The sequence below is a fragment of the Odocoileus virginianus genome, chromosome 27 (assembly GCF_023699985.2).
Source record: "Odocoileus virginianus isolate 20LAN1187 ecotype Illinois chromosome 27, Ovbor_1.2, whole genome shotgun sequence".
NCBI classification, from domain to species: domain Eukaryota; kingdom Metazoa; phylum Chordata; class Mammalia; order Artiodactyla; family Cervidae; genus Odocoileus; species Odocoileus virginianus.
Window position 1 is genome coordinate 36,703,093 of NC_069700.1, and position 14,675 is coordinate 36,717,767.

The following is a 14,675-nucleotide window of genomic DNA, read 5'->3' on the forward strand; positions in this document are numbered from 1 at the left end:
GCCACAGACCTGGTAAGTGTGGAAAATGTGCAGATCGTTTTTGTGACTGTTTGGATTTGATGGAGGACTAATGGGCTTCAGAGAGAGACCATTAAGCAGAATAGTGTAATATGTAAAATAGATAATCCCTGTGTATCACAGGGAACTCGACTCAATATTCTGCGATAACCCATATGCAAAAAAGAATAGTACATGTATATGTAAAGCTGAACTACTTTATTGGACACCTGGAACGAACACAACATTGTTAACTATACTCCAGTGCAAAATAAAAATTAAAAAAGGATAGTGTAGTCCTCTAGAGGATTGAAGCCTGAACTGGACTGATAGTAATGTGAGTGGATAGGAAAAGATGCGTAGGGAAAATAATTAGAAAATAACAGAAGGATTTGGAAACTGAGTGTGAGTGGTAGGAAGACAGGGTGCAGGGGAAGGAATTGAAATTACAGTTTTTTAATGAGGTTCGTGGTCAGCCTTGACCTCACTGAGAAGTGGTTTTTTATCTATTTTTTTCATATGTTTAGTATTAAAACTAACATTTATCCAGAGCAAAACAATGGGAAGACAGTTAAAGGGGATTTCAGCTGGGAATAACCTGCAAGCTTTATACTATCTCTTATGAGAGACCTAGGACCAAACAGTTTTCTTACTGGTAAAACAGCGATATACCCACCCTCTGGGGGATGTTTCCTGACTCAGGTGAGAGAGCAACTGTCTTTTCAGAGGTTTAGCAACATGAGTTTCTCATTTACTCCTTCAGCATTCAGCACTGTGGACTGCTTGAACTTAATACAGTCAGCATCTGGGATGCAGTAATCCCTTATATAAGACAGCACGGTGTTTGCACGGAATCTTGCGTATCCTCCCATACACTCTATTTATTTTTTTGTATCCTCCCATATACTTTATTCTCCAGATCACTTCTAATACCTAGTACAATGTAAACACTTGTCAATACTATGCAAATAGTTGTCACATGAGTAAATAGTTTTGCTTTTGGACCATTCTGGAATTTTCTTTTCTTAATATCTTGGTCCACAGTTGGTAGAGTGTCCAGGTGTGGAACCTGGGAGCCGATTGTACTATGTCAGCTTTGGGGACGCAGACAAGGCCCACACGGTCCTTCTTGCCAGTGAGCTTAGAGTTAGTAAGGGAGATTGATCACCAAACAACTATTTAATTAAAACTGTAACAGATTTCGGGAAGCCGAAGCCCAAGGAAGCTGAGAGCAGGGGAATGCAACCTAATCTTGGGGCCAAAGGAGGTATCCTTGAGGGTGTGGCATTTTAGCTGGGTATTTGAGGAGGAGCTGCTGTTCCCTTTCTTTAGCTTTCTGTTCTGATATTTTTAGTAACTTAAAGCAAACCAGTAATCAGGACGCTTCAAACCACTCTCTTGCTTTCCTTGTCTAAAGCTCTTATTTTTACAGGCAAATGCGTTCTTTTCTTTCAAGTTAGGAACACATATAAGGTAGAAGGAAACAGTCTTTGGAGTTGAGACCTGTGTTCCATTCGCTGGTTTTGCGTACGAGCAGGTTTGTCCAGGGAGGGCGTGCCTTCCTGCGAGGCGGACCTCACCCACCTCCGTCTGGACTCGGTCCATCTGTTCTCTCCAGCAGTTGCTGCTTCTACCTTGAGTCCCTGACTCCAGACCAGCCCCGACCAGAGTTTCTTGCAGCCACTACTCATGTGTTCTTTGGTAAACCCATCATCCTGAGCTTCGGGGATTTTTCTGATGCTCTTTGAAGTGTTAAAGATTTCCACCCAATTAACAAGCCTTCACTCTTTCTCTGTTTCCTTGATCTTTTCCTCGGATTGAGCAGAAAGCTGCCATATGACGTACATGTGGGTGTCAGCTTGACCTTCTTTCCAAGGGCTTGTGAGGTGACAGGTGCAGCCTGTCTTTTCTCAGCCTTAAAAAACCTGCTCCCCAGGACCTGACGTGGTGGCTGAGGAGGTCCGGTCGGCAGTGCAGGACCACCCGGCCCCGTTCACCCGGGTGGCCTCAGCTGCCTGAATAGCCATGCTGGTCCTGTAATGGAGGGGGGTTCCTTCCTTCATTCTGTCTTTAGTTTTTTTTTTGTTTTTTTTTGGTCTGTTCCTTTTTTAAAAAAATTGAAGTATATAATTTATAGGTACGCAATATAGTGATTCACAGTTTTTAAAGCTTATACTCCATTTACAGTTACTATGAAATATTGCCTATACTCCACATATTGTACAGCATATCCTTGTAGCTTTCTTATACCCAGTAGTTTGCACCTCTTGCTCCCCTCCCCCATCACCCCTCCCCTGTGGAGACCTCTAGCTTGACCCTCTATATCCAAGTCCGCCTCTTTTTTGTTATATTCACTAGTTTGTTCATTCTTATGCCCGACAGTGCCATGACCTCAGCCCTCAGTAAAGTGACCGCTAACGTTGACGGGGGCGTTCTTCATCTCTGAGCCTTAGTGTCAACTTTGGGCAGTGGAAGTTACAGTAATTTATGTTGCAGTTACATGAGGTCATAGGCTTCCCTGGTAGCTAAGATGGTAAAGAATCTACCTGCAGTGCAGGAGAACCAGGTTCGACCCCTGGGTCTGGAAGAATCCCTGGAGAAGGAAATGGCAACCCACTCCAGTATTTTTGCCTGGAGAATCCCATGGACAGAGGAGCCTGGCGGGCTGTAGTCCATGGAGTTGCAAAGAGTCGGACATAACTGAGCAACTTCCACTTTACTTTACCTTTAATATGTATAAAGGGTCTTGCCACTGTATATGTGCCTCAGGGCCTACAAATGTTTGTATGTTTTAAAAATCCATTCCAGACTCAACTGTGGACAAACCATATATATGTATGTGTGTGTGTGTGTCTTGTATATGTGTATGTATGTGCTCATGTATGTATGTATATATCTGTATATGTTTGTGTATGTGTATATGTATGTGTGTGTGTGTGTATACTGCTATCGTATTTATGAACTAGGACCATAAATAATGTGTGTTCTTTACTACCTATATGACCCGTTTTTTAAATTGAAATGTGTGTTCTTTACTACCTTATACAACAAGGCAGAGACTTGTGTGAGGCAAATGTTAGCACAGATTTAAATATTTTCAGCTTTAATATTTGTACTGAGAGCTTGCACGTAGCTTCTGATGACTGTGCAGCTTCAGTGTAGGGCATCCGTCTAGCCCTGACTTCTTCCGTCTCTCTTTACCCCCAGTTTAGAAATATCGGGTATGTTTAGGCACTGCTTGCCTTTGTCAAGCTGCTGGAAGAAACAGCATGGGACCGGGAGAAGCTTTTCTATTTCAGCCCTTCTTAATATTGCGGGCTCAGTCGTGTCTGCCTTTGTGACCTCACAGACTGTAGCTTGCCAGGCTCCTCTGCTCATGGAATTTTCCAGGCAAGAATGCTGGAGTGGGTTGCCATTTCCTCCTCAGGGGATCTTTCCGACCCAGGGATTGAACCTGCGTCTCCTGTGTCTCCTGCATTGGCAGGTAGATTCTTTACCACTGAGCCACCTGGGAATCACTTCTTAATGTTAGTATGTCCAAAATAATGTATTCTTGAAATTAAATACTGTGAACTAACCTTTTCCAGCTCTGAAAGCTGTTATCTCAGGGTTTAAACAAGAAGAACTTAAAATAGCAATTTTGGTCATTTCAAGAATTGCAGCATTTAGTGGCAGGTAAACATGGGGAAAAATATTCAGCCTCATTAGTAATCAAAGGAATGGAAAACAAAATGTTACCAAACTGTTTTACACAGGCAGTTTTTAAAATGTAAGAGGCAGAAAAGAGGGGAAGATGTTGACTTGGCAGTGGAAGCACAGGCGCGTGCCTCGCCCCCTTGTCGGCAGTTTAACAGTGTTTGTCCAATGCTGTTAGTGCCTTTGGCACAGCGATTATCCCGCGGGAGCTCAGCCTGAGGAAATACCCAGAAACGAGCAGAGATCTGATTATCACCTTAGGACCTTGGGAACAACCTAAATGTCCGACAACTGGGATTGGTTACATGGAGCATGAAGAGGTAGGCAGTGGGCTTTTCTGCCACTGAGAATGGAGAACTGTTCGGAAAAATAATGACAGGGGAAAGTTTGTAAAATAACATAAAGTGAAGCATGAACCAAGTCGCTTCTGTGTCTGCGTGTGACAAATAAAAACTGCACTGGGACAAAACATCATCACTGTGATGGGAATGCTGGTGGTTCCCCCCCACCCCCAACCTTTGGACTTTTCTGTATTTTCCAGATTATGCTCATAATCAGAAGAAAATCTGTAATTTAAAAATGCATACTTTATGGCTGAGTAATGTTCCATTGTCTGTATGTACCACAGCTCCTTGATCCATTCGCCTGTCGATGCACATGTCGGTGCTTCCATATCCTGGCTGTTGTAAACAGTGCTGCAATGAACACTGAGATGCCTGTGTCTTTTTCAGTCATGTTTCTCAGGGTGTATGCCCAGTACTGGATTGTTGGGCATTTGAGTTGCTTCTAAAGAGGCGGATGAACCTAGAACCTAGAAAAACAAATGTCGCGTGTTAATTCACATGTATGGAATCTAGAAAGATGGTACTGATGAACCCATTTGTAGGGCAGTAACAGGGAGACAGACATAGAGAGCAGAATTGTGGACACAGTGGGAGAAAGAGAGGGTGGGATTCATGGAGAGAGCAGCCTGGGAACATTACATTATCACATGTAAGATAGCCAGCCAGTGGGAATGTGCAGTGTGACTTCGGGAGCTCAGACTAGTGCCCTGTGACCACCTAGACGGGTGGGATGGGGTGGGAGGTGGGGGGAGGGGTTTCAAGAGGGAGGGGACGTGTGTATACTGTGGCTGAGTCATGTTGGTGTATGGCAGAAACAAACAACACATTGTAAAACAGTTGTTCTTCAATGGAAAATAAACGAATGTAAAAAACGCATACTTGAGAATACTTTGTACTGATGAAACCATGTGAACACGTAGAGGGGGAAAGCCCCATGGGAGTGACCGCAGTGATTTTTGATGAGGTGATGGGACTTGGTGGAGGGGATTGTTTTTAATGTTTTGCTTGAACATGCTTCTGTTCAGAACATATCGTGTATCAGGAAAGCAAATATAAATGTGGAAAAAGTACTTTGGAAATCCACGCCACATTTGAGCAGAAGTAGTAGTGTGCAGATAGTTCTGGTCCATGTCGAGGATGATAAAAACAGCTCACAACGGTGGTCAGTGATGGACATTTTCTTTCCTTCTGCAGATATTCCTGAAATTCCAGAGAGCATCTCATTCTGTAAAGCACTACAGATCGCTGACTTCAGCGGAAACCCACTGACTAGGTAACCTTTCTGCTTGCTTTTCTGGCCATTGTACTAAAGGTCCCCTTTCCCTCCTGTGCCTCCTGGCTCGGTCGAGAGTCCAGTGATGGGTGGATTCCAGGCGCCTGTGATGCCAGGGTGACTGAGTTGCTGCCCACACAGCACTGCGGGGACAGCTCTCTCGAGTCTGTCCCAGGGGTGTCTCTGGGCCACGCGGGCCCATTTCTAAGATTTCTACAGACTCTAAGCAACCTCAGAAGAAAGAAAGGTACTCTTCCTTTCCATTCCTTCTGTTTGTTTTTAAAGTGTCTAGAAAAACTGGGATTAAGTTAAAACTTGGGAGTCATCTGTCTCAAAATTGCCTGGGTCTCTTGAGTATGGAGTGCTGGGGAATGCCCTATTTCACTTTGTTTTTCCTAATACCTGCTTACTTTTAAGAAGTAAATATGTCTTTAAAAACAATTCTGTTTTTTCTCCTTTGCATTTCAGTTTTATGTTACTAATAGTGTTTATTTTTGTGGAAAATAGTGCTCTAGTAAGCTCCAGCCCGATCGCTTTCTGACTCACCCCCGTCGTATGTCTCGTCCTCTGTCCTGACCACCCTTGTCCGTGTGGCTGGCCCTCTTCCTCAGGCGTTTCCAGAGCTCCCGTCCCTGGGAGGTCAGGTGGGAGCTCTCGCCGTGCCGTGAGCCTCCTCCGCCCTCTGTCTGACCTCAGCCTGCCCTGCGGCCTTCGCGGCCCTCAGTCGCCCCCTCCGGCCTGGTGCCACTGTCAGAAAGGGCTCTGTCCTCGGTTTCCCTCCCCCTCTGACTGTGCCAGTCCCTTCACTCGCCTTCCAGATGCAGCCACGCAGCACGTCTCTGCAGGGCCCTTTCCTGGTGGCTCCCACAGCCCCCCTCTAGGCGCTGTGATGCTCTCTGCGCACTTTTCTCATAGCACCGGAAGTCTGCGTGTGAGTGACCTTCCGCCCCGGGCTCCTGGGCTGCAGTGCTCCTCTGTCACTCAGCTGGTGTCTGCTGCCTGGCTGTCCTCTCCGGAAAGGAGCGGGCCCTCAGCTAGTGTCTGCGAACCAAACTGAACTGCTTGTGCTCAAGGCAGCTGAGAAATACTCACTATATTCCCTGAAGGTTTCTGTTAACTCTTCAGTTGCTTAATCCCCTTTTCCGTTTTTTTTTTTTTTTCCCTATTGTCTGCCAACATGTGACTTTACCATCATCTCAAAACTCTGGATCAGAATACATTGATCATATGAGGTCTTACTGAGTTTTCAGCCTGGCCTCCTATTTGGCAGATTTCTTGAAGGAAAGCCATTTTAATTTGACAGGCGTGTTCTTTCAAGAATTATGAGTTAAGAATCTGTGAGTTGAAAGGACCTTAAAAATTATTCAGCTTGGCCTACGGATTTTATTACTGAAGCAGCTGAGGCTCCAAGAGATGGGACGGCCATTTAGGATCATGTAGCCGCCGAGCGACAGCTCAGACTAGCTTTCCTCTCTCCCCACCGTAAGTCTGGCCTTTCTCATCCTAGCACATCATATCCCTAGCTTGGCTCTTAATGTTAACAGCCAGTAAAAAAAATCAGCCACTTAAAAATACATTTTCCTTACATTTAAGATCATTTAAGTTACTTTTAAAATTATTATCATATATATATAGTTTCTGGCAAAAATTCAGAACAGGTAAGTTGCATCGTTTGAGCTATAGATGGAAAAAAAAAATAACTTACCTCTGTTACACCATGGAAGAGGTTATTGTTGTTCAGTCACTCAGTCATGTCCGACTTTTTCTGACCCCGTGGATTGCAGCATGCCAGGCCTCCCTGTCCATCACCAACTCGCAGACCTTGCTCAAACTCATGTTCCATTGAATCGGTGATGCCATCCAACCATCTCATCCTCTCTTGTCCCCTTCTCCTCCTGCTTTTAATCTTTCCCAGCATCAGGGTCTTTTTCAATGAGTCAGTTCTTCACATCAGGTGGCCAAAGTATTGGAGTTTCAGCTTCAGCATCAGTCCTTCCAATGAATATTCAGGACTGATTTCCTTTAGGATGGACTCGTTTGATCTCCTTGCAGTCCAAGGGACTCTCAAGAGTCTTCTCCAACACCACAGTTCAAAAGCATCAAATCTTCGGCTTTCAGCTTTCTTTATGGTCCAACTCTCACATCCATACATGACTACTGGAAAAACTATAGCTTTGACTAAATGAACCTTTGTTGGCAAAGTAATGTCTCTGCTTTTTCATATACCATCTAGGTTTGTCATAGTTTTTCTTCCAAGGAGTAAGCATCTTTTAATTTCATGGCTGCAGTCACCATCTGCAGTGATTTTGGAGCCCAAGAAAATAGTCTGTCACTGTTTCCATTGTTCCCCCATCTATTTGCCCTGAAGTGATGGAACCAGATGCCATGATCTTCATTTTCTGAATGTTGAGTTTTAAACCAGCTTTTCACTCTTCTCTTTCACTTTCATCAAGAGGCTCTTTAGTTCTTCTTCACTTTCTGCCATAAGGGTAGTATCATCTGCATATCTGAGGTTATTGATATTTATCCCAGCAATATTGATTCCAGCTTGTGATTCATCCAGTTTGGCATTTTGCATGATGTACTTTACATATAAGTTAAATAAGCAGGGTGACAGTATATAGCCTTGACATACTCCCTTCCCAATTTTGAACCAGTCGATTATTCCATGTCCGGTTTTGACTATTGCTTCTTGACCTGCATACAGATTTCTCTCTCAGGAGGCAGGTAAGGTGGTCTGGTATTCCCATCTCTTTAAGAATTTTCCACAGTGGAAGAGTTTGCAAGTTTGTAAAAACCATTCCTGAGAATGTATTTCATCGATTATGAAAGCCCTCATCAATACTCTCATAGAATTCTCTATATTAAATGTCATACAGCATAGGATTTGTTTTTAAAAAAGGAACCTAGAAAGAGGAAAGAAATGAAAGACTCTAATTTAGAGGCTATCACTAAGGCAAGAAACCCTCACTACCCCCTGCAAAAAAATGAGTTATGTGTTCTCTTCTCCATCTTAGCAGATTTATGTATGAGGACCTTCCACATTTTAGATGCAATGAGATCTTTTTGCCTTCAGTTGGTGTTTTTTAAGCCCCAGATACTGGTAACCATAGAAATAGTGAAAGTAAATTTTCTTTATTTAAATAATAATTTTATTTTGAATATTCTTTTTTCAGTAGAGTCTAAGAGAAGTATACAGAATTTCTTTTTTGTGTAGAATGTTGTGAAACATATAATCATCCCACATGATTGGCATCTTAGATCAAATCAAAAGAAAAATATGAAGAAAGTAGCAATTGGCTGTCAGCTGATCAGTTGTAGGTACTCTGTGGCTTTGCTCTGGGTATTATAAACTACAGAAAAAAATCAAGCAGCTGTCTTAGGTTTTAGGATAATCTTGTGGGCTAAAATTTCCGTCTGTTTTCTGTTAAGCAATAAAGTATTTTCACTCTTAGGCACTTTCAAGTTGAGGAAGTATTTATCATTTTCTTTCATAGAGTGCTCAGTAGGCTCATGACACTCCTCCTTCATTCTCACAGCTTGCACGTCTTCCGTCTTCATGTCTGGGTCACTCTGTCAACAAGCATCTACCATGTTCCTGTACTGCTCGGGCGACCAAGTCCTTATTTTTTTTCCTGATAGTTAGAAAGACAAGACAAAAATGCCACATATAATATGATTTTAGGAGGTTATTTCAATCAGCAAATAGAAGAAATCATTATAATTATGTTCACTATACACCATATATGCACTTCTCTTTATCAATTATAACATTTTCTGTTTTTTTTTTTAGATTGCCAGAAAGTTTTCCTGAATTACAGAATTTGACATGTCTTTCTGTAAATGACATCTCCCTGCAGTCTCTGCCTGAAAATATTGGCAAGTAAGTTAAGTTTTTATGTGAAGTTTGCATATATCAGGGTGAATGGGCATTTGTATCAACCCCACCTCCTTCCCCGTTTTGGCTCTGGTTTCACATCTACTCAGAAAGCTGTTCATCCAGTCTTTGGTTTCCCCCTCAGGAAAGATCACAACCAGCTTCTGTGTGTTTTGCATCCAGTTGCCCCTGAATTTTAATAATTAAAAAGGATGCTGCTACTTGTTATTAGTGAAGAACCTAATTTGTTTGGAGTGTTTCTCTAAGTGGATGGATTCTAGAGTAGTTAATTGAAGCAAAGTAGCATGTGTCGTATAGGTGGATATTAAATACTGTTAGGAATGACCGCTCCTAGTAATTTCATTGAAAACATACAGCATCTACCTTATACAGCAGCTTTATCTGACAGGTTGTGCACCGTGGATCTGGGGACAGGGAGTGAGGGTGGTGGGTCTGGAGAGCAGGCTTGGAATGGGGAGGGGCGAGGCGTGGCGAGGCTGTGTTTGGGAGGGGAAGGAGCAGGGCGGGCAGGGGACTGGCCCGGCCTGGTCCCCATGCTGGCTTCCGAGGTCGGGGAGCACGGCCGTGGCAAGAGATGTAGGCTCCTTTGAGGGAACTGTATGCTGGTGAATCTGTTCTCTTGCACATTCCCACGGATGAACTGATGGATGGAATTATCTTAGCAGGTCTTCTCTCCATCCCTTCAGGCTTGAAGCAGGCTGGTGTCTCATGCTTGACCACTTGAAAGCCCACCATGGCCGGCCAGCGTTGGTGGGCCAGCGTGTCCTGTGGTCATAAAGGATTTCTCTGATGCTTACCTGTCCTGCCTAAGTTCTGAGATGAAATCGGAGCTTGCTCTTTGGGAACTGCAGTGTATCTGGGTCTCTCCTGCACAGGTTTTTTTCCCCGGTGTCTGCAGTCTGCCGTGTCCCCTCCTTGCGAGAGGGGCATGGCTGGCTGCCCCGTTTCTGCTGCAGGCCCGGGTTTCTCTGCAGTTCATGCGGATGTTTGGACCCTGAGCCAGCATATGTGTTGATTAAGAACTCCACCCTTTTAGCTCCAGGACAGGATGACACAGGAAGGTCCCAGCACCCTGAGTTCATGGTACCCTTTGTGGAGGAAATAGCGGTGTTTTGCGGTGACGAAAGCAGTCATTATGATGTTTTTGTGGAAACTTTTTTTTTGGTATTTTTGTTAATATTTGAAAAGTGTTCCAGCAATCATCTGATTTAATACATGCCAAGATGGGCTTCCCTGATAGCTCAGCTGGTAAAGAATCCACTTGTGATGCAGGAGAACCCGGTTCGATCCCTGGGTTGGGAAGATCCCCTGGAGAAGGGAAAGGCAACCCACTCCAGATTTCTGGCCTGGAAAATTCTATGGACTGTAGAGTCCATGGGGTCGCAAAGAGTCAGACACGACTGAGCTACTTTCAGTCAGTAATCATGCCCTGCACTCCTGCTGTGTCAGGGTTCATGTATTTCTAATTAATGCACCAGCCACGTAAATATTGACCTTGCCCGCCTCCTGCCTCAGGGTCTCTGGAGTCTAATTCTCTGAGCCCCTCCTTCACTCTCCCACTGGCCAGGCGGCTGCTCCATCCATCCCCTCGTTTGTGCCTTTTTAAACAGGTTTCATGCTTTGAAAGAAGATGAAAGAAATTTCTTTCTTTTGAAAGAAATAAGAAAGCACGTTCTTATTTATAACCAGAGTGTTGCTCACACCCCTCACTGCATTGTTTTCATGGAAAATGCTACTTGATAATCCTTTTAGGATAGTTTACAGTATTTTTTATGCCACCTTTTCTGTTTATACCTGCTGGTTTTTGTCAGTGTTCAGGATTTCTTGTGCATCTGCAGTTGCTGTCAACAATAAGGGCAGTTTTTTTAGTTTAGACCTAATCAAACTTAATATTATAGTCTCTTATATACTGTTTGTTTCCAAAATCTTAATACCACTTTGAGCTTGAACCCTGTGGTGATTGATCACCCAAAAAGCAAGAATAGTGGGCAGACAAGTGAATCAACTGATTCATGTTAGCTCAGATGGAGAAACCTAATGGGAAATGGGAAGTTTCACGTTCCTGGTGTTGTTTGTTACCTTAGTAAGAGACTCTGTTGTTTCTGCCTGTTGAACTTAGGGCTTGTGTGTCCGTTTTCACCAAGCAGAAAGAAAGGGAGAGCAGGTTCCTCCCTGGGACGACTGGGCCCCTCTGGTGTCCTGGACTGTGCTGGAAAGGCGCCTGACGCCGCTGAGATGCTGATTGTCCAGGATACCTCCTGTTGGCATAAGTATTCTCTACCTTAAACAGATCATCATTTGATACCAGCTTTGCTCACTGGGGGGCTTTTCCGGTGGTGCTAGTGGTAAAGAATCCACCTGCCAGTGCAGGAGACGTTAGCGACTCAGGTTCGATCCCTGGGTTGGAAGATCCCCTGGAGGAGGGCATGGCCACCCACTCCAGTGTTCTTGTCTGGAGAATCCCATGGACGGAGGAGCCTGCAGTCTATAGGGTCACAAAGAGGCAGACACGACTGAAGCCGTTTAGCACTTCCTCATTGGGATGGACTCTGCAGTTTCCCAAAGGATTCCCACATGGTTGCCTTGGAGCATTTAACCAAATATTTAGGGACCAGAATACTTTTCAGAGACAGGATGGTATTGTAAATGGGGCACAAATAGTGAGTGCTGCAGAAAGCATGAAAAGGATGTTGAATGGCCACTTGCCTGATGGACCCTCCCCACTGTCCCTGTGGATGCTGACGTGGAGGGCCGGGCGTGAGTTCACCCTGCCGCTTTGGTCAGATGAGGCAGACACCTCAGTGTCGGTCCTTTCAGCTTCTGGTGATGATGGGAACCTGGTTTCTCCTTTCGTTACCTGGCTTGGGCAGGTGACCTTAACTGAGAAAGCTGTGGATTTCTCCAGGGCGGGGTGGGCGTGTCCTGCCTGGGGGAGAGAGCCCAACCTTTAGGACAAGCTCCCTTGCAGGACCTTGTAACTGAGGGCACCCTGTTTCCTCCTATGTGATTTGCCAACAGGCAGTTTGGAGGGCATTTGGGCATTGAAGGCAGAGCTGGAGCTGGAGTCCAGCTCTTCTGGTCCCAGGCCTGCTTTTCCCCAACTCTACCCCCATCACCCTGGGACAGCCGCCTCCCATGGCCCTGAGAGCCTCAGCGACTGTCTCCTGGTTCCCCTTGGGACACCTAACAGTTCACTTGTTAAGGAGGCAGGTCCAGACATCTCGGTAAGCATTTCTCTGCTAACAACATAGTCGCTGTGTGAAAAAGCAGTCATGTACATTGAGAGACTGAATATTTGTATTGCATTCTGAAACGTCAGGGGGGACCTGATGGGCACCAGGCAGCTTCTCAGATCCCCGCGGCCTCTCCTCTTGCACGTCCTCGCTGTTTGTCACTTCTTTGCAAAGATGCGCTGTCGTCGACAGACGCTCAGTGTCCCGTGTGGAAGCTGAGCTACTGGTTCACGTGGTAGCGTTTTGCTGCGTGTCTTTCTCACACAGAACCTTCTGCAGGGCTCCCGCGGTTCCCCTGGTGCATAGGACCTGAGCTGCCGCCGTGGGGTGCTGAGTGCGCTGTTTGGGCTCTTGCGAGTCTGCAGCCTCAGCTGTTGGTGCGGAGCAGCAGCCAGCGTTGCACAGGTGGTTCCTGTCCCGCAGGGCGTGGCTTAGAGCCAGGTAACCCTCGTGTGGTTACTGTGCTGAAGCAAGTCTCTCAAGCAGTAGAATGTTTGCAATACTCTGTAACAAGATGAGGAATGATGATGAAAATCTTTTAAACCACCGGAGAGCGATACCAGCTACTTCATGCAAAAGTATACATTTTGCTGTCACTAGAATAAAAGCGTCCTGGATTTGCTGACCCTCTTCTGTGATGGCCTGTCCATAATTACTTGGATCTTCAAAGGAAAGGTGGCATTTAACAAGGAGCAGAAAACTAGCTGACTTTTCAATGGGTGTTTAAAAACCTCTTTGTTAAAAATACACTTTCTGATTAGTCTTAATGAACAAGTGTTTGATGTCAAGGATGATGGGAATTTATCATCTGAATTTTAGCAAAGACCTTTCCATAATCAGAAGAAATTTTTAAAAATTACTAATGGATGATTTAGTAAGTGCAGCTGATGACACAGTTCTTGGATCAGTGTAACTTAAAAAGAAAATATTTTGGCTGGGCTGAGGCATGTAGAATCTTAGTTCCTCGACCAAGGATCAAACCTGAGCCCCCTGCAGTGGAAGCGCCGGGTCCTAACCACTGGACTGCCAGAGAAGTCCCTGGATCAGTGTGACTTTGTGAGGTATCTTTTTCACTTGTTACACCATTAAATGAGTATCAGAGTGAATCATTTAGGATCAGTTTTGTTCCAAAATGTAAAACAGAGTATTTACTACATACTATAGTATTTTTAGTCTCATTGCTTTCACTAATGAGAGCCCCAAAGATTATTGTATCACTAATAAAATATTTAAGAATATTTTTCTTTTGTTTTTATTTTCTACTTAAATTTTTTTCTTTTTATATATTTTATAATTATGCAATATATTGCTACGTAGTGTATCTATACATCTTATTTTACAATAAATAGAAGTGTGAGGATTTACTCTTAAATGTGTGGGGACCGCCCTCCAGAACATCATAGTTGGGAGTCACTTAAGCCAGAGACCAGTGGTTCTCAAACTCCGCCTTGTCTGGTCCGCAGGGGTTTCTAGAAGTCTTCCCCAGGTCTTGTGGAGAGTATGGACCAGGGCTCTGATGGGTGGCCCCTGCTAGCGCCTGCCTGTACTAGCACAGTTCTGCTATTAGCTTCTGAATTTTTTGTATCTGTGTTGCATATATGTTTGGATTTATAAGCCTGCTGCATGTGTGTTTTACGTGGTTTCAGACGCTTGGCAGTGCTTGCTCGCTGTAGCATCAGGAGTTTTCACTGGGTTGTAGATCACTTCAAACCCTTTCACGAAAGTGAATTTAAAAATTTTTACCTGTCTGCTCACTATCCAGAATGGCTGAGGTTTTCCCCCACCTAAAGGTTGAAGTTCTAGCTCTTCTGTGGAACCTTATCTAGTGACCGGGAGAGATGGAAGAGACCCCAGGCTCACAGATTGCTGATCTCTGGATCGCCCGCACGCTCAGCACTGGAGTCCTCTGTCTGCACGGAGGGCAGTGCAGTGTGTGTGTGTGGGGTTAGCATGTACTCTGGCTCCACCTTTTCTCCTGGAGCCATGGGGCTCTGGGTCTGAGCCCCTCTCTGTGTCTGGACCGACCCTGCCGTGGCTCTGACACGCTGGACGAATTCATGGGCGAGACAACGGTGTTTTCTCCTCCATGCTGCTGGGTTCCAAACTGACTGGATCGTAGGTGATCCAGGTGGGCTCCGGAAGCTTTGTGCTGGGACCACGTTAGCCTGTTCCTGCAAAGTCACTTCTTGGGCTGAATGCTATACCGTTTCTATAAAAAGCTGACCTAAAGAAAC

General features: G+C 44.8%; 1 protein-coding gene across 2 annotated transcripts in view; it reads left to right on the forward strand.

Annotated features, from left to right (window-relative positions):
- The window catches only part of LRRC1 (leucine rich repeat containing 1), a 129,351-nt gene that overhangs the window by 75,391 nt on the left and 39,285 nt on the right, over positions 1–14,675 (forward strand). For both annotated transcript variants that reach the window (XM_070456673.1, XM_070456674.1), the window contains 2 exons: positions 5,232–5,310; positions 9,104–9,193. In XM_070456673.1, the coding sequence (XP_070312774.1) occupies positions 5,232–5,310; positions 9,104–9,193 (169 nt within the window). The remainder of the gene's footprint in view (positions 1–5,231; positions 5,311–9,103; positions 9,194–14,675) is intronic.